At 48.3% G+C, this 27850-nt stretch overlaps 2 protein-coding genes across 3 annotated transcripts; one reads left to right on the top strand and one right to left on the bottom strand.

Moving 5' to 3' along the window:
* The first annotated feature begins 493 nt into the window (after positions 1-493).
* LOC123111917 (TPR repeat-containing thioredoxin TDX) lies at positions 494-4926 on the top strand. 2 transcript variants are annotated; one of them, XM_044532797.1, is made up of 9 exons: positions 494-732; positions 2435-2541; positions 2651-2738; positions 2899-2979; positions 3061-3125; positions 3212-3352; positions 3679-3792; positions 4000-4030; positions 4501-4926. In XM_044532797.1, exons 2-9 carry the CDS (start codon positions 2440-2442, stop codon positions 4836-4838), a joined length of 960 nt encoding a protein of 319 aa, XP_044388732.1. In that variant the 5' UTR covers positions 494-732; positions 2435-2439; the 3' UTR covers positions 4839-4926. The 2 variants fall into 2 exon arrangements, with proteins under 2 accessions (XP_044388732.1, XP_044388733.1); XM_044532798.1 differs by having other exon boundaries at positions 523-732; positions 2438-2541.
* A 447-nt stretch (positions 4927-5373) lies between these two features.
* On the bottom strand, positions 5374-9414 carry LOC123116146 (ABC transporter G family member STR-like). The gene is made up of 4 exons (XM_044537146.1): positions 8590-9414; positions 8275-8454; positions 7612-7880; positions 5374-7476 (listed from the first exon to the last, which is right to left on the bottom strand). Exons 1-4 carry the CDS (start codon positions 9163-9165, stop codon positions 5886-5888), a joined length of 2616 nt encoding a protein of 871 aa, XP_044393081.1. The 5' UTR covers positions 9166-9414; the 3' UTR covers positions 5374-5885.
* Positions 9415-27850: the final 18436 nt, after the last annotated feature.

Below are 27850 nucleotides of genomic sequence, written 5' to 3'. Positions count from 1 at the left end.
GCACACACCCGACCCCGTAAGCCACCGCCGGGATACTACAAAATCCATGTAGACGGTGGAGTGCTTGGAACCAGGGGTGGGTCGGCGGCAACGATATGTAGAGATGAACATGAAAACTATATGGGTAGCTCAACTCTTGTCGTTCAAGGATTCACAGATTCACCAACTTTGGAAGCAATGGCATGTTGAGAGGCCTTGGCTCTAGCAGAAGACCTTGAAATCCAAAGCTTTGTGGTTGCCTCCGATTGTCAGCAAGTGGTCTCAGATATCAACATGGGAGCAAGATGAACTTATGGAGTAATTATCAGAGAGATAAACATTAGATCATCACCATTTTTTTTGTAATTTTGTTTTTGAGAGTCGTGCTGTTAATGTAGAAGCACACCGTCTAGCCAAGTTTTCTTTTACGAGAAGACCAGGTCGCCACGTATGGCTTGGTGCACCCCATGACCTCAGATGTATCTCACATCATGTTTTTTTGTCATCTCTAATTTATATGCAAGACTTAAGATAAGACTATCTTAGCACTTGCACGGTTGTTGCCCGGAACGGCCGTGACCGCGAGACAGAGACCCGGCAGCCCCGACTAAGAACGGCCGGCGGCGCTTCGTGCGGCTAGGGCGAGTCTACCTCGGTGGTTCTACCAAGCTAGGGCACGGCGGCCGTCAGGGCTCCAACGAGCAACACCGGCCCTCTCGACAAGCGAGGACCTGCTCCGTGCAGCGGCACAAGGTGAGCGCCTTGCCTCCTCCTCGATCTGCGCTGGTACTTACCCTCGAATTTCCCCGTCGACGGCGTGCAATTTTGAGCAGTACATACACGCGCTCCGACCTAGTAGTTGCGAGCTTTCCTGATGTTTGATTTCGCCATGCTCAGATTTGGGCACTCCCGTTGCTGATTCAGCTTCATAACATGTGCGTCGTATCTGAATTTTGTTGCGAACGTGCGCTGGTAAAATTCTCTAGCGTTTATTGCGGGCCGATGGAGTAGTTCATTCTGCCTGTGGCTGTAGCATCTAGTAGATTGCAAAAATCTGGGTACTAGGCTCTCCTGGTTGTGGATTCGGTACGGCGATTTTAGTTTAGAGTATTGATTCTCCCATGGTTGAGTGAGTTGCGTGCTGGCCTTCCTAAAATTCTGTCATGGTTCTGTTGCCCAATTCAGATCCAAGCTCCTCTTTCTGGAGAAGCAACCACTGTTCATATAAACGAAACTGTAAGCTATCACTTGCACCAAAGCTACAAAGTCCGTGGTTGGTAATTCTGTCATCGATTTTTAAAGCATAATCATGTGCAAATATGCAAAACCTAATTATACGGAGAAATCCCCTCAGCTCAAATTGAATTGCAGGATGATTCTCGATAAAATGCTGCATTCGTATGGGACAACATAGAGTCACTAGTACTACAATTCATAACACGAGCTCACAAATCAGATCATAATGCAGATGGATAGAGCATAACAATCTGCCACGTTGTCCATGGCATCCCCCTCATGCGTTGAAAAATATCGCAGCCTATGGTATTTGGGCGATCCTGCTAATTTTGCACATCATCTACACATTTATTGTGAGAATCGATTTCAACATGGTTTATGATGGAAGTAATTCACAAAATATAATATGAAATGAAACTAGCTATTTATACCACAATAAATGGTAATTCTCTGAATAAGACTTCCCTACATAAATACCCATGGCCGATCTGGCAGATAAAAATTAATGAGCACAAAAGATACATCTAATCTACATCTCCATGGGATCTCCCTCTTAATCCTGACTCCTGAGTTCACCACCATCACCAATCCATAGATCCCTGTCACCCAGGGTTCCGAACCATCACCTTTCTTTCAGGGGAAAAGTTCCTGCAATCAACTGGTAAGAGGTGGAAGATGGTCTGAATGATGCGGTGGTGGTTCAGCTGCAGTTTCTTATCGCTTGTTGCCGCTCCAAACCTAGTCTCCTCCACATCCCCCCCCCCCCCCCCCCCCCTCTTTTTTTGACGTGTATCCCTCACTCTTCTTCTTCATGGACACCTTATCAGGTGATCTCGTTCAATCGGATTCTTCACTTATCCTGTTGCCATCAAAGTGAGAGGAAGCATCGAAGAAACCATTTTGTTTTGGACTTCGACAAAGCCTTTAGTCCCCCCGTCCCACTCTCCCTCTTGTTCCTTCTTTTCCGATGAATTTTATTGGTCCTGTTCACAGCCTTGCAGTGAGGGGTGAGGGTAGGGTTCCGGTAATCTTTCTAGGTATCTTCATTGTGTACCGCTGACACCCTATTGTTGATGATTTGGGCGTCATTGATGTGCAAGATTATCTTTATTGGTTCTTAATGTTGGATTCAGTTAGTCCTATTAGTTGGTTTTGTGCGAGTTATTCAAATTTTTTTTTTACAGATTAGTTGAATTTTAGTGAATTCTGGTTTTTGCAGAAGGCATGGCAAAGGCGGGAGAGAACAGCTTTGAGGATGAAATCATGGAGTCGGACATCGAATTGGAAGGGGAAGTTGTTGAGCCGGACAATGATCCTCTGCAGAAGGTCAGAATTTGGGTGAAAAGTCGTCTGATTTTGATAGAGCCTTCAATCATATGTTCCGTGCTGATGGTGTGGAAAATTGATGTTGTTGCTTTGCCCTTATCTGTTACAGATGGGAGATCCATCAGTTGAAGTCTCTGAAGAAATGCGCGACAAGGCACAGCTCTACAAAAAGAAGGGTGTTGATGCGCTTTCAGAAGGTAAAGGTTTAATTATTGTCATAGCGATGTGAGCCAATTATAGTCTTTTAATACCTGCAATATAGGAGAATGGAGGTGAGCTGTTGTAGTTCGGTGAACCTTGGTACTGAAAGTGCTCCTACTATTTGAATATTTAAATAAATGTGGATTTGTGTATTAGGTAAACTGGACGAAGCAGTCGAGCACCTGACGGAGGCCATCTTGCTGAACCCCACTTCAGCTATCCTCTATGCAGCCAGGGGTATCAAGAATTACTATATGTAATCCTTCAATTTGATCTTAACTTTATATGGCGCTCTTATCTTTGATGCACTTTATGCAGCTGGTGTTTTTGTGAAGATGAAGAAACCAAATGCAGCAATTCTTGATGCGGAGGCAGCATTACAGGTTTGGATCCCTCATGGATAATAAATCCCATTGCTTTCCATAGATATGCTCACAATCAAGTTCCTGTGTAATGTGTACTTGCTCAGATAAATCCAGATTCTGCTAAAGGATATAAATCACGAGGGATGGCGAAAGCTATGCTTGGGAAGTGGGAAGATGCTGCTCATGACCTTCACTTGGCAGCAAAATTGGATTTTGATGAAGAGATCAGCTCAGAGCTTAAGAAGGTAATATAGTAACCACTAACATCCAAAATGCCTTTTGGACCCCGGGTTTAGTGATCCTGGATTCTTGAGAAATTCGAACATAAATTTTGAGGTGTTAAAATTTGTTGAAGATAGCAGACATTACCTTTTTAAAATTTCCGGGATCAGCAGAGCCTTTTTTTTCTCTCAAGAAAACGCAAAAGCCTTGCGTTTCAATTCATTGCCTGAGCTCCAAATCGCCTCACTCTTGTTAACATAGCCTACCATGGAAAAATGGAGATTAGGGAGGACACTGGTCCTGGCCGCTTGAAGTAAGGATATGTCTCAAACATGCATTCCATGTACAGGTTGAACCCAATGTACACAAAATTGAGGAGCACAAGAAAAAGTATGAACGCCTGCGTAAAGAGAGGGACATGAAAAAAGCTGACTTGGAAAGACAACGTAGGCATGCTGAGGAGGTAATCATCTTTCCAAATGGTTGATATAAGTAGGAAGTTCTCTACAAATTCTTTGTGTTTCCAAGTGTTATCATTAAGACTGAAACTCGTTTAATTAGTAGGAAGGTCTTTACAAATACTCAAACCATGTTTGGTTTTGTTGTGACTGTCTTGATACCTCAAGCAACTTCTGTATGCTAATGTTTTCATATACATTGTGTTACACAGGTTTCTGCTGCTTCTGCTGTTCTAAAGCCTGGTAAGTTTCGTATATAATTATTTGTTAGATTATCTCCATACAGACTTATATACAAGCGTTCGAAGGAAGTATACACAATATTTTTGGATCCCAATAGACAGCAAACGTTCGCTGTGGGGCATGGCAATTGTGAACGTTTTCTGTGGCAAATTCTTCAGAAGCACATGGCAATTTGTTCACAAACACATGGCAACTTCTGGCAGACAGGATTTTGCTGCGAAATTGCTGTGTTCGCTTGAAAGAACTGCCATGCTCCCAACACAGAAATTGCCGTGAAAAACATTCGTTTTGCCATGCATCCCCAGCGAACGTTCGCTGAATAACATTACCCATATTTTTTGCTTGCTTTTGCAGACCATAATGTTCTGTGTTCTTATAACATTTTCTCTGCAAAGTGAAGTGATTATTATTGCTACTGAAGCTGGATTTAATGTGTCTGACTCGCACATTATTTTGTGATGTTTTATCAGGTGATGTGATCACTATCCACTCATCTAATCAACTGGAAGAAATATTTACAGCCGCGTCAAAACTGTCAAAGCTTGTGATTCTGTATTTTACTGCAACATGGTGTGGACCATGTCGTTTTATGGGCCCTGTTTACAAAAGCTTATCTGAACAGCACCGGAATGTCGTATTCCTTAAGCTGGACATTGATCAACAAGGCAATATTGCCCATCGCTGGAATGTCTCAAGTGTTCCAACATTCTCCTGTGTGATAAACGGCAAAGAGATTGATAAGGTTGTCGGGGCTGACAAGACCGGCCTTGAGAGAAAAATTGCGCAGCATGGCTCTCTTAAACACTGAGCTATCATGTTACTCCTATGTTGTACTCCTATGGACTCAACTCTTAAATGAGCGCTTATGAATAAAACATGACCTACATGTGTGGACATTCTGGTTGTCTCTGTATTTTCATATGCTCCCTCCGCTTCTAAATATAAGACCTTTTAGAGATTTCAACACGGACTACATACGGATGTATATAGACATAGTTTTGAGTGTATATTCACTCATTTTGCTCCGTATGTAGACCGTATTGGAATCTCTAAAAGGACTTATATTTAGGAACGGAGGGAGTATTAATTTATGTGCTTTAGTAGTGGTCCTGGTGCATGCACATACACCCGAGAGAGTATGTATTTTGATGTTGGAAAACTACTCTAGGAATCTACATGTTGAAAGTTTACCTACAAAACTAAAGTTGCTCTTGCAGGATTTTTCTAGCTTTTCTGTCTAAAATGAACTATATTTCTTGTTACTAGTGTGAGTCTGTACCTTGTTCTACCTATGTTGTTATGTGTTTTTAATTCAAAAAATCTAATAACTTGCTCATTCAATCTCTAAAAAATATTTCTCATATTGTAGACTACTTGTGCGAATCTGATTTCCTGTTGATGCCATCATAGTTTGCTTGTCCGTGTCCATTGGTAATTGATGCAGTAGCTTTTGTAAACATAGCGGAGAAATAAATACATTTGGTAACAATATTCCACACCTTTGTTTTGCAAGTTATTCATTGTAAAATGTGTGACAATTACATATTCTATGGTTCTTATATGTAAGAGCACAGTATGACTTCCTGCATGACTGCATGGCGACCTACAACGAAATGCTGCACGGTCCAGCCTCTGGGGCACATCTACCTGAATTGGTCAAAATAAGAAAGAATGATGTTGGCTTTCACTTGATGCTTTTGAAGGCAAACTTTCCATTACATAGATTAAAGCTGGTAGCAATGTGCTGAAAGGAGATAACAAATGCATTCTGTCAATAGAGAATGAGAAAGATAACAAATGCACACAAAGAGATACTATGGGATACATATTTGGTATGCCTTTGCTGCAAAGCTATTTACTTCCTCTCATTCTTGGAGTAGAATCTCAGGACCACATAGAAGAAGAGCCGATAGAGCACACCCCAGGCAAGGAGGATTGCAACATCAACCCAGATGCTGTCCATTGTGATATCCATGGAGGTGAGCACATCCTGGCCTATCAGGGGACATGTTGTGATGTTTGGGTTCAGTTGATCATGAAGGCCACTGTACTTGATTTCTCCCAGAGGTCCTGGTGACAGCTGATTTTGTGTGCCAGTGTAGCAATGGCTGCCTTTGAACTCGTTGACGAGCAACGCCTCAAACGGGTACTTGATTGCGGAGATGTAGTGAAGCCATCTCCAGTAAATAGGGATCTTGTTCCGCTTCAGGAAGAATCCGCAGGTGAGGAAGAAGAGCGCTGTTGTTGCAATCACGACGGCGTAGCCAGTGATGTAGCTCGGAACAAGCGCACTCACCAGCATCACATAGGCATTTGTTGTGATGAGCGATGCAAAGAGGACGATCCAGAAGTAAAGCAAGCTGCTATTCAGATGGAGCATGAACTTTGTGATCACCGCAAAGGTGAAGCCCTGGATGGCGAAGAATGGAAGGTAGACAATGAGGGAGGAGATCACGTAGGTCGAAGCACGGTATGCATTGTGTGACCTCTCGCGGATGAAGATGAAGCGCTCCTGGATGAATGTCGGGACTGCGTCATTTGAGGAGAAGAAGACAAGGCAGACTGCAAAGATGTAGAAGTTGAGGATGCGGTTGATTGTCAAGAAATCAGAACCGCTGAGGCGATGGAACAGCGTCGAGAGGATGAGCGCCATGACCGTGAGCACAATCTCACGAGAGAGGAACAACTCCGGGGTGCGCACGACATTAAGTGCGGTACGCCAGGAAAGTACAGCCACCTCCCTGAGCCAAGGATTGGCGAACTTTGGCCCGTCCTCTGGTGCATCTAGTGGCTCAATATCAAGCTCCTGCTCCTCATAGTCTGGCTCCTCTGGCTTGAACACTGGTTCTTGGGGAGATGGAGGAATTGACCTGTGCGGCGTATTCACACGGCTTCGCTGGTAGCTTGACATTGGGGTCCTTGCTGGTGTTCGAGCTGGAGTCCAAGTAGGCCTGCGCTGCGGTGTCCCTGCGACACCATTGTACACCCAGACTGAGAAATCTTTGTAGAACTGTGAAGCTAATCTTGGATGGTAGCCCGAGTTTGCAGTGTGCATCGGTGTCTGTATTTTTCTCTCAAGAGAATTGTCGAAATCACCCTCCTCGTCATCAATATTGTAGGACTCAAAGTTTGAGAAGGGGTTAGCATGAGGCGTTGCGCTTGCAAGTGAAAACTGGTTGCTTTTGAGTTGCATTTGCCTGAACTGGACTGACTTATGGTATGGTGTCCTTGGTGTTCTCGGCACCGGAGTCTTCGCAGCTTCGGTGGGTTTGCTGCCATCCCTCTGGTATGCAACCAGAGGCTCAAGGCCAAGTGTTGATTCATCGTACTCCTTGATGACATCCAGTAGATATTCCATGCTGTTCTCACCCTCAGGTACTGGTCGGCCAAATCCAGCCAGGTATGTGGGAAGTGTGGTTGGATTGCCTAGATAGATCAGTCGTCCTCTGGATAAAATTATTGGAACTGGTTAGAAGAGTATATAGCATAGTGCAATACGACTGGAATGTAATTAACCATTAACAGGCACAAAGGAAGTTATTAACAGGCCTGAGAAGACCAGATTGAATAAAATGGTATACCTTGCAAGGATGACAATTCTGTCAAGAAGCATCTGTATCCTGAAAGATGGTTGATGAATCGTCATGAGCACAATGCTTCCTCCTTTGGCAATATCCTTCACTTTCTCCACCACACTGTATGCACTAGTGGAGTCGAGGCCAGAGGTTGGTTCGTCGAGAAACAGCAGAGATGGCTTATGGATGATGTCTGTGCCGATTGACACTCTGCGGCGTTCCCCGCCAGAGACCCCTCGCACCCCTTCATCCCCAATGTATGTGTGAGCGGTTGTCTGTCATTTGGCAAGGGTATGCTTGTCAAAAATCTGAACAATTTTCTCAGGCGCCATTTTTCATGTAGTTCCGGTGTACCAGATATTATCCGATTATTATTTTGCTATATGTTGCTTCAGCTTAGTTCGGTTGCGATTCCTCGATACTATTGGTCCAGTTGTGTCACATATTTGTGTTAAGTGAGAGGGCATTGGATCACAATCTACTGCAATGGAAAACATCAAAATAATAATCGGGAAACATGATGTCTTTAAGTACTGAACTAGTATTCTCACCAGTGATGCTTATGTGATCAATTAAGGTACAGAATGTGGCAAAGCAGTGCATAAATTGAACTATTATTATTGTTTGACTCATTTAGGAATGCTTGAGTAGGGAGAATTAAGGGGTTACCTGCAGACCAAGCTGCTCAATGAGTTCCCACACCCTCTTGAGCTTCTCAGCCCTTGAGAGGGATGGCGGGAGCCTGACCTCAGCTGCAAACGTGAGCGTCTCCAGCACCGTAAGCATGGGAAACAGCTGATCATCTTGCATCACGTAAGAGGAAATCTGCTTCATGTAGCTCGTGGTGACCTGATCAAGTTTCAGTTTAGAGCATAAGGAACTGCACCGTTTGTTCTTTCTTCCCCCCTTCTTGTAATCAACCTAGCTGGTACTTGAATGAATGAAAATGCAACATTATTAACCATTGAGTGTTAAATATCTTACGGGTCGTCCGTCGATGCTGACAGACCCTTCGAGGCTCCCCTTGGCGATCCTTCCGGCAATGGCGTCGAGGAAAGTGGACTTGCCGGCGCCGCTGGGGCCGAGGATGGCGGTGACTTGGCCGCGGAGCGCCTGCCCGGAAATGTCGTTGAGCAGGTACACCTCCTTCTTGATCTTGACCCCGTCCTTCTTCTGCTTCTTGATGACGCTGTAGGACAGGTTCTTGAACTCGAGGCCCTGGCCGGGGAAGGTGGTGATCTTCTCGCCGGCCGGCACAGGGCCGCCGCGCTTCCCCCGCACGTCCGCGGCGTCCAGGAGGCTCTCCAGGCTCTTCTTCCTCTCCGTCCGGCGAGCGGGCATCTCAGCCGCTCTCCGGGCGGTGGCCGCCGTCTCGCCCGCCCTCTCCGTCCGGCGTGGAGGCGCCTCGGCCGCTCTCCGATGGGCCGTCTCGTCCGCCGCCTCCCTCTCCGTCCGGTGGGCGGCTGGCCTCTCGGCCGCCGCTCTCCGGTGGTCCCTCTCGCCGTCCCTCCGCATGGCGGTCCTGTGCTGATGCTGATGCTGCGGCTGCGGCTGCTGCATCTTTGCTGCGGTGGGCTTGCGGCTTCCCCTTCGCCCTGCCTGATTGCTTATATGATGCCGCAAACAAGAAAGTTTCTGAGTACGCGATGCGCCGATGGACGCATCCCAGGCCGCCAAACGCGAGGTGTTTTGTCCTGCGTCCAGAAGCTTTGGAGGCGATGTTCCCGCTGGTGGCGCCTTGGTTTCGCAGCTGGACGTGCTGCCCTTGGCTCGTTGCTGCGACGTTGATATTGAGGCAGCGGTGGCGCCTTGGCCTGTGCTTCTCTTGGGTTTGCAAGTTCCACTAATGGTTACCTTTGCTGGCTAGCTGCAGCTTGGACTGGTGCAGAGTTACGGTGACTGATTCAGAGTCTCTGCTGCATGCTGCTGAAGCTGAATATTTGGGCCAACGGAGAATACAGAGCGTCAGAGCAACTAGTATTACCAGGTCGTAGTTACATAGTAACACAGGGTTAACGACGGGAAGAGAAGTGAAGTGAGCTAGTTCGTGGCCTAACTCCTCGCGAGCAGTGTGACTCTGATCTGCCGCTGAGTGTTCGCTGCTGGCATTCGTTCGAAGCTGGGTCTTGAGGAGCGTCTGGACGACGGAGGGCACGTCGTCATCGTGGTCGTGGTTGGCAATAAGGAAACACATTCCCAGCTTAATTCCTCGCGGTCGCAGGAGACACAACCTTCATCTGCGGGAAATCCAGCCGGCGATCGGCGCCCGGTCTCTACCCGCAGTCTTGTCCAGCATTTCTCCTCTCGCAGGAGGGACGTGCCGCTTCGACCGTTGGGTGTTGGAGCGGGCTGTGTGTGCGGCCCGCTATGCATGCCAAGAGTTCACCGCTCTGCACCAGCAATTGTTCCGCCAGAGTTGTTTATCGCCTACTGCAACGCAGAGCTCCGGCTCGCCTCTGGCGCGGTGCCACCGGGCCGGCCTAGTACTGTAGCTGCAGACGCTAGTTTTTTTCAATAATTTTTTATCAGTCACTGCTTGCATCAATTTTCATTGGATTTCTACTAATGGTTTTATTTCATTTCCCTCTTTTACTATTTCCCTTCGTTTTTCTTTACTTTTTCTCTCAGTTTCACCGGTTTTCTTTGTTTTTTTCATTTCCTTAACACATGTCTAAATTTTTCATACACATTGTATATTTTTTCATACATTAGAAACATGTTTTATACTCGTTTAACATTTTCTAAATAAATGATTAACATTTTGTCAAATATATGCTTTGATGTCGGTTTTTTTGTACAGATTATAATTTTTTTGTTATACATGTAAAATATTTTTATACACATTTAACAATTTTTAAATGGATGATTTTTTTATATACATGTTTCTGAGTATGTGTTAAACATTTTTCGAATACACGTTTGAAACCTTTTTTTGAATGATACAAAACACTTTATAAGCTATGTGAACATTTTTTACATTGTACAAATACTTTTTAAAAATTTCACAAACATAGTTCTAAATACACGAACATTTTTCTTAAATACTTTTTAAAAACTTCATAAATATTTTTTTTGAAGTGCAATATATTTTTTTAGTAGCACAAAACATTTCCTTAATTACATCAACATTTTTTTACATAGTATGTCATTTTTCTAAAATGTCGCGTACATTATTTTGGAACGGATGGACATTTCTTACTGACATGACTTTTTTGGAATGCTATCAACATGTTTTATAAATTACACATTTTTTTATACTGCATTAACATTTTTCAAATTCACGATGATTTTTTAAAGAAGTAAATTAATTTTTGTAATATGTTTGCAATTAACATTATCAGAAATATAAATAAAAATGGTGAAAAATTGCTGGTGCATGTGTACCTGCGTGATCATGGGCGCCCATTTAGGGCATCCTTGAGGTGAGACGTGCTATTGTTACTGTTTTTTCGAGATAGCTTACTATTGGACTCTATTTTTATTACTAAAAAAAATATTGTCGGGGCCGCGGCCGGGCACTTCCTATTTGACACTTCAGGCGCCCGTCATAGGCCATTTTGCAAACCGGTGCGTGAAGCGCGCACCCCCTCCCGCGAGTCGGGCTGGGCCATGTAATTACTTTTAAACCGTTAAATGTATATATATCGTGTGCCACAGAACTAGTTAAGGCTTGCTAAATATTTAACGGTTTAAAAGTAAGTAAAATAGATGAAATAAATAGGGGAGTCTCACTCTAATATAATAAGATGATCCAATGGTGTGATTGTGAAAATATGCATTTATGTGTTCTCTGCGAAAAAAACAAGCATTTCAGCTCACTGCAGGATCAATATATATTGAAAATTTTGTTCTTTTTGTCCAGGACACGTGCAGTCATATTTTTTTTAATCCCTCTGTTGGATCATGTTATATTACAGGTGTGTTGGTTCAGTATTTTTTTTAAAGATTTTTGAGAACTTTTACACCGTCGAAAACCTTAACTAGTCCTGTGAGAAGCTATTTTAGAAAATCCTACTCTTATATATATATATATATATATATATATATATATATATATATATATATCTTTTTTCAAAACGCAAAAACTGTGCGGATGTGCTACGAGTCAAACCGGCCACCTTATGTTTTGAAGTACGATGCCCTAACCATCCGGCCAACCAACCTCACATGATTAATTTAAGTTTTTTCTTTCTCTTCTTCTTTCAACTTTTTTTCCCTTTTTCTTTTCCTTTCATCTTTTTTTGCTAAATAAATGCGTGACCTTTGTTCCAAACTGATGAAGGTTTTTCAAATCGATTAACTTTTTCCAAAATTGATGAACTTTTTTGAAATTCAATGATTTTTTTATCAAATTTGATGGACTTTTTTTTCCAATCAATGAACTTTTTCTTCAAACTCGATAAGCATTTTTCAAATTCGATTAGATTTTTTCCATAACATATGAACTTTTTTCACATTTTGTGTTTTTTTTTCCATATTTATAAACTTCTTTTTATATTGATCATTTTTTTTCCAAAATCAATGAACATTTTCCAAATCAATGAACTTTCTTTTAAAGTTCATGGTTTTTCTATAGTTTTATGAATCATTTTGTAAATTTACGTTTTCTTTTCTAAAATATTTTATACTTGGTATATAATATAAGTTATGTGTAGTATTAAAAGGGTTAAATAGTACAGTTTCCTGCGATTAGACAATATAAGTCATGGACGATCTAGTGGTTACGACGGGAGGGCGCACTCTTAAGGACTTGTTCGGTTGCATGAGTTTTGAAGAGGATTGAAGTGGATTAGGGAGGATTCATTCCCAATAAGCTAAAATCCACGTCAATCCCGTCCAAACCTCCCCAATCCTTTCCAGGAGAGGTTTAACCGAACATAGCCTAAGTGTGGTGCCAAGTTTGATTCCTCCCTCACATAATGTTTTCTTCGCGTTTCCTTTTCAGCATGTTGGTGCCGGTCCACTAGGCACCGCGTGCGAGCGCCAACACGGCTAACTGGCACTAGAGCGACGAACAGGAGCACCCGCGCGGCCGCAAATCCATAGCGCCAACTGATTTAGTGCAAGTATCCGTACCTTTAAGCCCACCATGTAGTTTAGAGATGGCAATAAAAAGCCCATCATGCAGTTTAGAGATTGCAATAAAAAATGGTGTATAATGAATTACTTCCTCCGTTCCAAAATTCTTATCTTAGATTTGTCTAGATACGGATGTACCTAATACTAAAACATGACTTGATACATCAATATCTAGACAAATATAGGACAAAAATTGTGGGACTGACAGAGTATTTGTTAGTCTTATTTCTATGGAAATGCTAAAAATACTACGTCAGATTTTAGGGATGGCAAATTGAGCATTTTTCATGGCAATTTATGTTGGCGCGAGAATGACAATTTCAGTTGACGAGCACGACAATTTTCTTGTAAATAAATGAACTAAGGCAGATTTACCATGCTCGCCAACTAAACTTGCCATAATCTTTCATAAAAATGTTTTTTTCGCGAATACGCAAAGCTTGCGTATCTTTTCATTGATAGGTAGAAGAGAACAGAGTAACAAGAGGGGAGGAAGAGGGATACACCACGGCAAACACTCTCCTAGCCTAAAACTCCAGAAACAAGACCTAGAGCAGCAAAGCCGCGTCACGAACAAAGCCGGGCACCAACATCACACGACCATGCCATCAGGACGGAGCAAATCAACGTACCCCCCACCTTGAAACGCCAAGAAGAGTCGGCAAGTGGGTTGCAGGATCGGATCGGCCTGAGGAGGAAGCCATGGAAGAAGCGTCGGCGATGTTGTACATTGCGCCTCAGATGTCCACATCTTGAAAAGCAGCCCAAAACCAAGTAGGGTGTCCAACATCACCAATTTCAACACCGAAGACACCACGAGCAACCAAGACGACGCCTTCATGAAGGGGGACGACATCGGGACGCCGCCGCCGACTGGTCTGGAGAACCGGACCAAGGGTTTCCCCCGGTGCTCAAAGGAGGACAGGTCGAAAGGCCATGGCAACGCCTTCAAGAATGAGGCGGCATCCGTAGATGCCGCCGCTGCCAGCACCGGCAAGCTGAGCAAGGATTTCGTCCCGGCCTTTGACCGAATCACCCCAAATGCCGCCGGATCAGGAATCGAAGACAAGGAACCCATGTAGCTGGCTGGAACCACCACGGCAGGGAGAGATGCACCCATCACCAGACAAGAAGGTGACTTGGGCGCCGCCGGATGCACCACAATCACCAACCAGCACCACCAACACAACTCACTGCAGGCACCAGATCCACCACCAACGCCATGGCCCAGAACTGGGCGGGGAAAAGGATGTGCCGCCGCCAGCAGCACCAAAGCCAGCCGAAGAGAAGGCATGGCTGGACCGAGAGCCATGGGGAGGAGCAGCCGGCAGGGGTAGGTCGTGGAGTTGGGAGGCGCTGGAGGAGGTGGAGCACGGGGAGAGACACGCCGCACCGGGCAGGCCGGCGATGACCCGGCCAAGAAGCCTCGAACACCATCCTCCCGGGATCCGGCGCCGGCAACAGCAAGGGTGCTGGAGGCCCCACGGATCTGGCGCGGGAGAAGGTGGTTGGGGCGAGGATGCGCCAGCAACAGCCATAGCCCACAGGGAAGGGGGCGGTCGAGGGCCGGGGAGGAGGAGCCGGAGGTAGCACGCCGGCGCCGGAGCACGACGGGATCCGACGGGAGAGGTGTGGAGAGGGGAAGGGGGAGGTGGCTTGCAGTCGGGCCGGCCGAGGCGCCCCGCGGCCACCTTCCTGGGAGCCGGCGCGGATTCGTCGGCCGCTCCTCTGGTGGCGGCGAGGAGGCGGGACGGGGGCGGAAGGGGGCCGCGACGGCGCGGGCTAGGGTTCCCCCGCCGCCGCCAGGGGAGGCGACGCGGGGGTCGGGGTCGGGAGTCTTTTATAAAAACGTTTGATTGATCATGCCTAAATATTTAATGTTTACTGGATATTTGGGTTCTAGTTTTAATATCTGGATATAGCTAAATACGTGGTGAGACATGGTTCCTAAGAGATCATCTTTCAATCTTTAATTAAGAGAAGACAAACTTTACTTTGAATATTTATCCACTTCACCTAAAAAAAATCTGCATGACATTTCTAAAATAGCATCAATGTACATGTTCTAGAAACACACATTTACAAACATGCACGTGCCCTAGCGCAAACACTTGCTGAAACGCATAAAATAGAAAATGGATAGCACAAGCAATACCTAAGAAAAACCGCTTGATAGGGGCATCTCCAACGCCGACCTGCAAATTTTCTCCGGCATCCATCCCTGGATAGGGGACTAGTCCGCCGACACTGATGCCGGCTGCCCGCCATGCAACGGTGCCCACATACATATCAACAACAATTGGAACCAAACGAATGAAATTCGTGCAAACCGGGCGGATTTTGATATAAACATGGAAGATTTCATATATACCGGATGAAATTTATTACATTTTTGACATTTTTAACAAAAAAAACAAAATTAGTCTACGGCCGACGGATATCCATTCCGACGACATGGATACACGTGACTAGTCTATGGCCGGCCGCGGCGGAACTCCACTGTCTTCCCCATATCCGGCAACTGTGAGCCTCGAAGGTATATGCTTCAGCGCAAAGGGCTGCTCGCTTCCCCACCGCTCATCAGAGTGGAAGCGCCGGCTGAGTACACGGCCGGAGGGGAAGGGTGCCCTAAGTTGCACGGATCAAGGTTGGTTTTTGGGTAGGGGGACGACGGCGGCCTGCCAGAGGGCAAGACACCGGTTGTGTACGCCGGCGTCGCCTTGGTGGCGGCCTTCATGGGATCCAAGGGCGGCGATCTCCCATCTTCTACTTCTCCTCGATGATGGCGGCGGGCGCGGACTGTTGGCCGCCGCCTCGTTAATATCTGCGCAGCCGACTTATTTCTCTGCTGGTAGGGCGCGGTTACACGAGTGTTGACGGCGGATGGTGCAGTCGCACGCACGAGAGATGCGGTATGACACGGCATCGTCCACGGCAGCCACGATGCTTGTGCCGGCCTGGAGCAACTTGCTACTCCTTGGCGAGCTGAACCAGGCACCGGCTTGGAGCTTCAGCCTCTGCGAGGTGGCCTGCAGCGTTGATGGAGGTGGAACAGACAGTTGCCTGACTCGTGATCGGCGGGCTCGACGGGCCACCCAGCCGGCTTTTATGCCGGAGAACTCTTCTCCTTGCTCGCCAGATTCCATGGAGAAAATTGTTCAAGGAGGAAATGGGGAGCGAAGGCGTGGTGCGGTTCTTGTCCAGTGTCTAACATTGTTTAAATAGCGGGCAGGCATGAGGAGCCAACCAGCGTTGTGTTTAGTGCCGACCGCAAACAGACGTGTGGCCGGAGTAGGTATTTCGTACATGTGCAAGTTTAATGGAGGAATGCGGGCAATCTGCAATCGTTTGAATGTGGTGAGGAGGCGTGTTTAGCCCACCGTACACCAGGTGGCGGTGGTGCCCTCGGCCGGCGCGCCGCTTCAATGGGGGAGGTACTGAGAGGTCGCGTCCACTTTGAGCCGGCTTCAATGTGGAAACAACATCTCTATATTGACATGAATGCGGGCATCTGGAGCCGGGCGGGAATGCGTGCGGACGAGGGAGGAGGGTTTCAGGTGGGCCAGAGTGGTTAGAAGCGGGCGTGGGCGCTGTTTGGATGCCCGCACCCCCCCGGCGCGTTTGTCTATGGTCTACAAGAAAAGGTGCGTTCGGACTGTCCTACAGACCGATGCAGAATCACGTTAGATGGTACAACATGTCCGAACCGCGCGGTCCGTACGGTTACATTTGAAGGTCACCGTGGGAGATGTCCTAACAAAACATAGAATGACATAATTTGGAACAAATCAATAAGAGCACCTACAATCCGCTCTTCAAAAATGACACTTTGTGTCCGCGTACGCATCCGCGGACAAAACCCATTCATCCCTTATTTGAAGTCAGCTGCAATCACAAATCTCAAATCCCACACCCTATTTTCATACTACACCATGCAACGAAATAAAAGCTATGCACTACGTAATACTCCCTCCGTTTTTAAAATTTGTCTTTTTAAAGATTTCAAATAGACTACCACATACGGATGTATATAGACATATTTTAGAGTATAGATTCACTCATTTTGCTCTGTATGTAGTTATTTGTTGAAATCTCTAGAAAGACAAATATTTAGGCACGGAGGGAGTACATAAATAAACTACACTAGCTCTACTCGTCGCTGGGATGTCGACGACCTTCGTGCCGACAGACCGCCCTCCTGGTTGTTGGTGCCCGCAGCTCCACCTCCTTGCCGGAGTCTAGGTCAGTGAAGACCTCCAGCTTTGCGTCCGCCTCGGAGAGGTAGCGGCGGTTTTCCGCGCCCTCGAGATCCGACTGGACAGACTCGAAGATGGCTTCTTGCTCTGCCGCCTCCTCCCCTTGGGCCAGCTCAAACTCGGCCAGCGTGTCATCCAGCCGAATCCTACAGCAGGAGCCGCCGGATCCGCCTCGCTCCTCCTCCTCGTCATCTGTCTCCGCATTTGGCGTCTGCTGCTCCGGAGAGTCCGGAGGCAAGTCGGCTGCAATCCGAGCGGCATGCCGTGCCTATATCTCCGCTAGGAGTTTCGACCGGCGGTGCAGGTGAGCATCTTGTACGTGGTGATCCGCCAGCGGACCATGATTATCGGCGGCCGGCGAGCTTGGAGCGGATTCAGAGTGGCGGCGTTGACGAGAGGAAGAGAGTGAAATGAGAGTGGCTAGGGTTGGGCTCTCCGTCCGGCTTAAATATCCAATTTTGGCCCCTTGGGCTGCAGGTCAGACTCGCATTCTCATCGGACCGATGGGTTTCGATGTGTGTCCTTGTGGGTTTCATCCGTCAGTCCGTCGTGGCAGACACGTTTGAGCCTCCTCCGCCGGGATGTGTATGGGGTTGCCGGTTTAAGAAGCGTGGTTGAGTCGTGATTTTGTGACCGTTTAGTGAGTGAGCCATCCGTCCGAACATACACGGGTTTTGAGGAGCCCGGATGTAGATGCTTTGAGCCATTCGCAATGTTGGCTCGTCACAACATAAGGGCATCTTCAAAGCAGACTCTCAAGCCTCCACTATATGTCCGAACTGTAGAGAGGATATTTGGTGCAACTCATTGTATTCCATGAAGTAGGTTACATTATATACACAGGATGTCTTGCGTGACAAGGTAACTAGTCCTACCATATCTCTAGGAGTTAGCTATACAAGGCTAGAGAAGATAAGACTAGAGATACAAGATATGTCACGTTCAACCCCCCCCCCCCCCCCCCCCCCCGCAGTCGAAGCGTCGGCATCCGATGCAAAGACTGGAACGAAACTCCTGGAATGCAGCGGTTGGAAGCCCCTTGGTCATAATGTCGGCAAACTGCTGGGTGGTCGGTACATGAAGAACACGAAGCTGACCCAACTGTACCTTCTTGCGGACGAAGTGAACATCAAGTTCAATATGCTTGGTGCGCTTGTGCTGCACTGGGTTGGCCACGAGATAGGTGGCCGAAACATTATCACAGTAAACCACCGTGGCTTTTGGGATGGAAACCTGAAGTTTTCCAAGTAACTGATGGAGCCAACATGTCTCGGCAACAACATTGGCGACGGCACGGTACTCGGCCTCGGCACTCGAGCGGGAGGCGGTGGGCTGCCGCTTGGAGGACCAAGAGATGAGAGAGTCACCGAAGAAGACACAATATCCAAATGTGGACCGTCGAGTGTTACGACAGCCAGCCTAATCCGCATCAGTGTAAGCGAGCAGCTCGGTGGAGGTAGAAGCACGAAGACGAAGACCGAAGGTCGGTGTGCCACGAATATACCGAAGAATGCGCTTGAGCAAGGACCAGTGAACATCACGGGGCGAGTGCATATGCAAGCAGACTTGCTGGACCGCAAACTGAATGTATGGTCTGGTGAGCGTGAGGTACTGAAGAGCACCAACAATACTACGGTAGAGAGCAGCATCGGTAACAGGTTGCCCAGCAGTGGCAGAAAGCTTCGGCTTGGCCTCGGCAGGGGTGGCAGCAGGCTTTCAGTCGGTCATACCAGCACGATCCAGGAGATCAAGAACATACTGTCCTTGATGGAGAAAAAATCCGGAGGCATCACGTCGCACATTAATGCCGAGGAAGAAGTGCAATGCGCCCAAGTCCTTCAGCCGAAACTCAGAACCAAGATGACCGATGATGTCGCGAAGTATGTCCGCGCGAGAGGCGGTGATGACAATATCGTCAACATACAAGAGAAGCATGGCGACATGATCAGCTCGATGAAGCACAAATAGCGATGTGTCCAAGGTGGTGCCGCGAAACCCAAGAGCAGTGAGGAATGCTGCAATGCGGTGATACCAAGCATGAGGCGCCTACTTCAGACCATAGAGAGACCGTGAGAGCAAGCAGACATCATCAGGCCGAGTGGGATCAACAAAACCAGTAGGCTGCTGACATAGAACACGCTCCTAGAGATGACCATAAAGAAAAGCATTGTTGATGTTGAGCTGATGAACAGGCCAATGACGAGATGCAGCGAGCTGAAGGACAACACGAATCGTGGCGGGTTTGACAACCGGAGAAAAGGTCTCCGAGAAATCAACGCCGGCACGTTGTGCAAAGCCACGAACAACCCAACGGGCCTTGTACCTGTCCAAAGAGCCATCCGGAAGGAACTTATGCCGAAATACCCACTTGCCAGTAATGATGTTAGCTCCAGGGGGACGGGGAACCAGCGTCCAAGTCCGGTTGGCGACGAGGGCATCATACTCAGAGCGCATGGAGGCAAGCCAATGCGGATCACTCAGAGCGCACCGAGCACGGTATGGGTGAGACGACCGTGACACTGAGGTTATGATAGGCGAGAGTTCGGTTGCCGGATCCCGTCCTTGGCACGTGTCACCATAGAATGATGAGGCGGCGGAGGCGGTGGACGAGCCCGCCGTCGAGGAGGAGCCACAGCCTCGGGAGAAGGAAAGGCGATGGTGACATCCGGTGACGAGGCGGCAGGCAAAGCCAGAGACGGGACCGCCGATGATGACAGCGTGACCGCAACCGAGATGGTGGGTGACGAGGGTGGTGAGGCCGCAGGTGGCGACAACAAAACGGCGAGAAAGGCCGAGGGTGGAAGCACCAGCGACGGCGATGGGGCCACGGACGAAGCCACGAGTGGCCATACCAGCAGCGGCGACGGAGCCGCGGACGAGGCCGCGGGTGACCGGGATGACGACGGTGAAAGGACCGTGGGTGGCCGCGATGGTGATGGCGACAGGGCCGCAGTTGGAGCCGCGGGTGGCGGGGAGGCCGCGACGTGCATGGGCGACACCGACCGAGGCAAGGCCGGCTCCTCTTGAGACGGCGAGTGAGACCCCGCCGAGAGGCCTGAGAGGCCTGCCAAAGAAGGGGGCGGGCGCGGCGAAGGAAGCGCAAGGGCTCCCCGAGACCGTCGAGCGGCAGCGACCATGGTCGGAGCTGCTGTCGATGAAACCTGCTCAAAGGGAAAAACAACTTCATCAAAGTAAACGTGCCGTGAGACGAACACTCGACGAGAGACCGGGTCGAAGCAGCGAAAGCCTTTGGTGTTGGGTTGATAGCCAAGAAAGACACAAGCGAGAGAGCGTGGTGCGAGCTTGTGGGGCGCGGTAGCGGTGATATTGGGATAACACAAGCAACCAAAGACGTGAAGATCATCATATGATGGAGGAGACCCGAACAGAAGATGATGAGGGGTATAGTTCCAGCATGGTTTACACGGCCGGAGGTTGAGAAGGAGAGTGGCGGTGGCGAGCGCATCGGGCCAAAAGCGAGGTGGCATGTGTGCATGAAAGAGCAAAGCGCGGACACTCTCATTGAGGGTGCGGAGAACACGTTCGGCACAACCGTTTTGTTGGGATGTGTATGGACAAGTTAAGCGAAAAATGGTGCCATGAGTGGATAGAAGATGGCGAATGGCGAGGTTATCAAATTCTTTTCCGTTATCGGTTTGAAGATGAGCAATGGTGCGGTGAAAATGGGTGTGGACATAGGCATAAAATGAGTGGAGAGTGGAGGCGACGTCGGATTTACGGCGTAACGGAAAAGTCCAAGTGAAGTGTGAAAAATCATCTAAAATCACAAGGTAATATGATAAACCCGAATTGCTAGGCACTGGGGATGTCCAAACATCACAATGAATGACATCAAAAGGAAAAGTAGCAATTGATGAAGATGAAGAAAACGGTAGACGAACGTGTTTTCCTATGCGGCAAGCATGACAAGTGTGAGCCGCTGATTTATTACATGAAAATGGAAAAGTGCTCAAAATTTTATGAAGAGCGTCGGCGTCGGGATGACCGAGACGAGCGTGCCAAAGCGAGACGTCGGCATGAAGAGCAACCGGGCCACTGCGTGTAGAAGCACCGCATGGGTAGAGATCATCGGGAGAATCACATCGGTGCAGAACCCTCCGGGAGCGAGCATCCTTAACAGAAAAACCGAGAGCGTCAAACTCAACAGTGAGAGGATTTTCACGAGTAAGAGTACAAACAGAACAAAGATTTTTAATTAAGGATGGTGAAACGAGCACATTATTGAGAGTTAAAGAAGAAGAGGGTAACGGAAGGGAGGATGAACCATGATGGGTGATGGGAAGAGAGCTGCCATCACCAACCATGATGCGGGAGGAGAAGGGATATGGAGCAGCACGAGATAAGATACCGGGGTTGGAGGCCATGTGAGCAGCGGCGCCGGTGTCCATGTACCAATCGCCGCCTCTCCGTTGTAGGCGCTCGGCGAGGGGGTAGCATGAAGAGCGGAGAGAAGCGTCGGGTCGTAGACTGGAGGGGCGCCACCATAGGCACCAGAGCCCGGCGCACCGTCGTACGCCGAGGGACCACCATAGGCCGATGGGCCACTGTAGGCCGCGGCGGTGCCATACGCGACAGGGACCAGTGCGGTCAGCAGCGCCTGAGGGGTGCTCGGACGTGGCCCGAGAATGCCCGGAGCTGGTGGGCGGGGGACGGGCATGGAGTAGGCATGCACTACTCCCGTCCAGGGGTTATACCCCGAGAGCCAAGGCGGGGGAGGTGCAGCCACCGCGGGCGCAGGAGGGCGCGGCGTCGTGTTGGAGTTGCGGCCCCGGCCCCCGCGACCCTTCTGCTTGCGGCCGTCGGAGGGCGCAGGCGCGGGTGGCGGGGCAGGAGCGGGAGCGCGCGACCCCGACTGGATTGGGGAAGCGCCGTGGCCGGCGGCGAGGCCGACGTGGAGAGCGGCGTGGGTCGCGTGCCGAGCGGTGTGACGGAGACGCTTTTCCTCCATGCGAAGGTATGTGACCGCCTTCGCGTACGTCGGCGTGATGAGGGAGAGGTTGGCGGCAGACTGGCCAAGGTCGGGGTGGAGGCCGAGGAGGAGGTTGGTGAGGAGGACCGAGTCATCGATGGTCATGCCGACGTCGCGTAGCTCATCGGCGAGAACCTTCAGCCGCGTGCAGTACTCGTCGATCGAAAGATCGTTTTGCTGCATAGTGAAGAACTCCCCTTGAAGAAAGACGCGGCGCTGCAGTTGATTGTCGAGGAAGAGATCACACAGGCGCGTCCACATAGCATACGCGGACGGATCGCGGTCGTTCACCATGTTGAAGAGGCTGCCGGAGATGGTGAGGAAGAGCCACTTGACAATGCAGACGTCCACAGTGAGCCACTCGTTGTCGTCCTTCATGTCGCGGATGTCAACGCTCCCGTCAACATGCTCGATGAGACGGTAAGAGCGAAACAGCAGCGCAAAGTACGTGCGCCATGCGTTGTAGGACGGCGAGTCGAGGTCGAGGATGACAGGTACGTGGTCCTTGATGTGAATCTCGTTGAGGCGATCAGAGGTGAACATGGCACCGGAAAAGGAACCGCCGTCGGATGCGCCAGCCTTGGCCATGGAGACGGCGGGTGGTTAGGGTTTTGGGTGGTGGTGAGAGGAGGAGGGAGCGGTGGCTGCGATGGGTGTGGGGAAGAAGGCGGCGGCGGCTATAGAGGGAAGAGAGTAGCGGCGGCGGCCCTTAGGGTTTCGGGAGAGAGGTAGTGGGGGCAGGGGGAAGAAGAGAAGCGGCGGCGGCGGCTACGGGAGAGGTGGCGGTGGCGGCGGCGGCTTGAGGTGTGGGAAGGAGGAGGCGGCGGCGGTGGCTACGGGAGGAGTAGCGACGGTGGCGGCAGTAGGGTTTGGGAGTTGGCGCGGCGGCGACTAGGGGTAGGCACGACGGCTTAGGGGTGCGGAAGCGACAGAAGATCGCGGTAAAACTGATACCATGTAGAGAGGATATTTGGTGCAACTCATTGTATTCCATGGAGTAGGTTACATTATATACACAGGATGTCTTGCGTGACAAGGTAACTAGTTCTACCATATCTTTAGAAGTTAGCTATACAAGGCTAGAGAAGATAAGACTAGAGATACAAGATATGTCACGTTCGACACGAACCACAGTGTTTGGATGTCTTTTGTCATTCAACGGGGACCTGTATATGTCCGCTTAGCAGTCCGGACATACAAGTTCCGTTATCCCAGAGACAAATGTGGTGGCTTTGCTGGAGTACGGATATGCGCTTGACCAACACAAAGACTCCACGTGATCCACCTCTCTTTTCTCTCTCTTCATATGCATGCTCCCTTTTACTCTCTCTCCTCTCAACCGGACACCACATCACAATATTTTATCACATGTATGGTTCCCACCTATGTTCTGTCCTTCCAACCGGTTTACTTTGTGAATAGCATTTGATGACTCCCTCCCGCATCATATCCATGGATCACGTCCGGACATAAAAACGGACATATGCCGAAGACATTTACGGGTGAGCTTTGAGCCTTTGAGGATGCCCTGACATCATCGTAAGCCTGACATCCCTCCCCAGATTCCAAAACCTATCGGAGGCCCGTCGAACTCCAATGAACGCATGGTCAGCCCGTGCCCGATCGACACGGCCACGCCGCCGGCAGAAGGTCATGTCACCACAACGTAATACATCTGCCGGATGGTCCTCAAAACTAAATCGCAATCATCAGCACACTCAGGACCTGCACTAACCACAACCAGTGGACAGTGGTGCCCAGTTCATGATCGCAGTTCTGCATGCAAAGCAGCAAAGCAGCAAAGGGCGGCCCAGCCTCTAATAATCCTTTGGCCTTTCCTCCGCAACAAATTCACCATCAACCTGTTGCTCAGAAAGTGGTCTGGTAGGGCAGTCCCCCCATCTTTCCGGCCATGGGGGGCGCACACGCATATCCTGATTTTGGTGAGATGGTGCTGTTTATTCTCCCACTTACGTGGGCCTTTCTCTCGTTGGTGGCCGCCGCGAATCTAGGTGCGATGATCGTACCGGAGATCGATTTGTCGGGCGAAATATTCAGAGGTGTCATGGATTAGCTGAGTTCACTGCATCTTTTTTAGCCCTGGCGTTGGCCTTTTGGGGCAGGCGTGCACCGGCTCCACTGAAGAGAACAGTATTTTCTCCCATGAATTGTCAGAACAAATGCGCATACACAGATACACGCGCGTTAACGAGCAAGCCTCCGGTCTCGGGTGACTATATTGGCTTCAGTTTCATCTTGTATTCATGCGTGAAACAGAGGGCGTGTATTTGCAACTTGGAAACTCTTTTTTAGAGAGTACGCCAAAGGTGCACCTTAGCTTTATAAATAAGAGAAAAATGTGTACAAGAGATTACAACGATGAGATCATCACAGGCCGGGGATTTCAAACCCCTCCACCAGTGGCGGAGCTTCAAGCCCATTATTGGGCGGGCTGGGCGGGCCAAGCATAAGAAAACAGCCTTTGGGCTGGTGTTCCAAGGCCTAGATGTAAAAATAATAGTGAAGAAACTGCAAAAGACTGGGCGGGCCACGACCCATCCGGCCTTGCCGTGGCTCCGCCAGTGCTCTCCACTCCAGCTCATTCTTGGCAACTACTCACAATATCGGTGTACTAATTTTCCTCCTGCAAGAGCCCATTGCCGGATTTCCTCAAAGATTAGCTCAACAGTGCAATACACATCACGAACGTTACCCGAATGAAAGACCCGACTATTTCTTTGCTTTCATAGAGTCCAACAAATTAGCATGACGAACGAGTCGAAGCCTTTTCTTTCCTTCTTTTGAATTTGCTGCGCCGACTTGCCCACCAATCTTGTAACCTGTCCTGACGAGAAGGGAGCATGCACCTTCGAGAAGCACAAGTACCACACATGCCTTGCAAAAACACATTGCAACAACAAATGATCAACTGTGTCTTCCTCCTGATCGCAGAAAAAGCAGGGTGAAGCCTCCTCTTGTAACCCATGCCTGAGCCTTCTGTCCGAAGTCCAAAGTCTGTATTGAATCGCCAATAGGGCTGCAAATGAGTCGAGTTCGAGCGAGTTGGAGTTGGCTCAACTCGACTCATATTAAAATTCGAGCGAGCTCAAACTGAGTGAACCTCATGATCAAGGTGTAGAACATGACTTGTGCTCAGCTTGTAACAATTTCGAGTCAATCTCGAGTTAGTTTTGAGCTAAATGAGACGGTAAATTTTTTAAATGTATGGCAAGTATTCCAAATAGATAATGGAACAACTTTGTACAACCATCTTGTCATTCTCGATAGGGGTTAATCTTGGTCTCTTGGGCCAACTGAAATAAATGGTGGTTTTCGTGGATGAAAAACAAGAAAATGAAAGTGCATATGCTGGGAACTCTTGCGAAAAACAACAGTATCTTCAACACATAGTCGACCAAATAACATAAATAGCTCTGCACTTAATTAAGCTTCCATGTTTGCTGGTAAATAGAATGAAGAAAAATCATGGATATCATATATAGTAACAAATTATCTTATTTCCATTTAGTATATGGCATCATCATTTAACATAATAATACTTTGTCGAGCTATCGAGCTGAAATTGAGCGAGCCAATATTAGCTCAAGATCGGCTCATTTTTCGGTCGAGCTACATAAAGTGTTCAAACTCAGTTCGTTTTTTTCGAGTCAGTCTCGAATCGAACCAAAAAACGGATCGATCTCGGACGGCTCATGAGTCTCGAGCTTTTCGTGCAGCCCTAATCGCCAACCACATGATTATTTTGCAAGATAGTGGGCCCAGCTCTTCCAAATCGCAGCAGAGGGTTGGAATCGAATCCCTCCTTCCGATAGCAACTTGGAAACTCAGAGAGACTACTGTATGCAAAGTCTCAAGCCTTCTAGTGAGCCCGTAGTCAAGTATCCCAAATGGTGATCTAGATATTAGGTATATTCTTATGTACACGTGTGAACTGTAAAGCCATGCTTCTGCTGACTCTGTCCTTTTTTCTGTTATCTTGAAATTTTCCACTCGCAGATGTCTATTGTATCCAGTAGCAGCTACGTTCGCATCTACGTATGCAGGACTGCCAACCCGGAAATGACTCATTAATTGCGGGGTAGTTTTTTTTTTGAAACGGATGCGGGGTAGTTTTAGCTACTATCTAGTTTACTATTTTTTTTGTAGCTCTAGTGTTGGCTTTGTCAGCAAGACCCTAATTTTTTTCCGGAGAATCTTCGGATCTATTCATCCTCAATCATGGTTGTACAACAAACACCAGAAATAATTTTAATTACATCTATATTCGTTGACCACCTAGGGGTGACTACAACCACTGAAGCAAGCCGATGATGCGTCATCGTCATCGCCCCTCTCTTCTGGGGCCGGGCAAAATTTGTTGTATTAGACAGTCGCGAAGTCGTCGTGCTAAGACTCCATATGACCAGCGCACCAGAACAACAACCGCCGCCAATGAAGAGAAGCGTGGAACGAAAGGATGTAATTTCAAGACACACGAACGTAGACTGGAACCACGTGGGTCCTCGTAGACAAACGCCGACCGAATCCCGCGAGATCCAGAGGAGACAAACCTCCACACAACTATCGCCGGGACAAGGGCTAGGCAGGGAGAACCTTATTCCATTTTTAGGAAGCCGCCACCATCTCAAGGAAGACCCTAATTTGACGCTTTAAGGGGGCATATAAGGAGGGATAAAGGCAATATTCGGCCAGCCTAGGGGGAAGGGGAGAGGTTGAATCCAACCTCAAGTCAGTTTTCTACAAAAACACTCTAAAAACTGCATGTGGTGTTTTACTTTGAAAATACATTAGTCTAGCCCAAAATTATAAACTACGTGTAGTCATAAGCACTGACCATGAATGAAATTATAAAGTGTCATCTTGTATATCTTGTCCATGTCTCTTATATAGAATTTATGGCTTGCAAGTTGCCCTCCTGCGCCTGTCGCAGTGGCGCCATTTACTTTTCTCACTGCGGCGACAAGCGGGACAGGCTGCAGAGGTGCGTTGTGCCATGCATGTGCATGGGACATTGCCTTGGCCTTGGAAGGGGTGACCAATATAGAGATGTAGAGGTATCCCGGAACTAGAAGTTGTAGAATTATTCTTCCATATACCAATGAGACTTTTCAAGGGGAACAGATCCACAACCCTCGCTGCTGGTCACTCCGGCCGCGGCGCCCACCAAGCCACCCCTCGACAGATCTCTCCTTGATCCTGGCGATCACACCCTCTCTTGTTGATCACCACTCTGGTACCAATGCCCACAAGTCGCTTGCAGATCTGCGCTTCGAGAGAGGTCATGCCTTTGAAGAACGTATTTGGAACAAGATCGAGCTCCCAATTAACTTCTCTGAAGGATGTGGTCTCAGGAATTCTTTCTTGTGGCTGAATTCACAAGATCAAAGATTAGGCTGACAGAAGAATTGGTTGGTACAATTCTGCTTTCATGCTTTGGTGGACGTGCTTCTCTCTTCAGGGTTTTTAAGATTCAGATAATCTCTTCAAGTTTCCAGTCTCCTTGTTGGATGTGGGCTTTGCAATCTATAATGGAGGTAATATTTCCAATCCTGATTTCAGCCTGGGTTTTCTTCTTTGGGGCCGATCTGGTGCTAAAAGGCGTCCGCTCAATGATCCTGAGCTTGAATAAGGTTGGACAGTCATTCCTCGCGTGCGCAATTCCAACTCATATGCTGATGCGGCTAGATCTCCCAGATACTATGATCAATCTAATATAAATCATGTTCATGATCCCCAATCTTGGAATGTTAATCGTGTTCATGAAGGACTTCAATTTCCAAATAATGCGAGCCTTAACGGGGCGGGAATCTCGCTTGTTCAAAATGATATTCAAAATACTGGTATCAGAGATATCTCTCACCCACAGATGGATCTTGGGCCCCTCTCCGAGTCTTCGTGG

The sequence above is a fragment of the Triticum aestivum genome, chromosome 5B (genome assembly GCF_018294505.1).
Source record: "Triticum aestivum cultivar Chinese Spring chromosome 5B, IWGSC CS RefSeq v2.1, whole genome shotgun sequence".
Classification (NCBI taxonomy): domain Eukaryota; kingdom Viridiplantae; phylum Streptophyta; class Magnoliopsida; order Poales; family Poaceae; genus Triticum; species Triticum aestivum.
This window is presented reverse-complemented; position numbering and strand designations above follow the sequence as displayed.

What these genes read in the sequence shown, in the direction of transcription:
- LOC123111917 (XM_044532797.1), top strand. Translation starts at nt 2,440, where the DNA reads ATGGCAAAGGCGGGAGAGAACAGCTTTGAGGATGAAATCATGGAGTCG. An exon ending in TGTTGATGCGCTTTCAGAAG is followed by an intron (nt 2,739 to 2,898) that starts GTAAAGGTTTAA and finishes TTTGTGTATTAG; the next exon opens with GTAAACTGGACGAAGCAGTC. An exon ending in TCAGCTCAGAGCTTAAGAAG is followed by an intron (nt 3,353 to 3,678) that starts GTAATATAGTAA and finishes TTCCATGTACAG; the next exon opens with GTTGAACCCAATGTACACAA.
- LOC123116146 (XM_044537146.1), bottom strand. Translation starts at nt 9,165, where the DNA reads ATGCAGCAGCCGCAGCCGCAGCATCAGCATCAGCACAGGACCGCCATG. An exon ending in TCAGCATCGACGGACGACCC is followed by an intron (nt 8,455 to 8,589) that starts GTAAGATATTTA and finishes AAACTTGATCAG; the next exon opens with GTCACCACGAGCTACATGAA. An exon ending in AGAATTGTCATCCTTGCAAG is followed by an intron (nt 7,477 to 7,611) that starts GTATACCATTTT and finishes AATTTTATCCAG; the next exon opens with AGGACGACTGATCTATCTAG.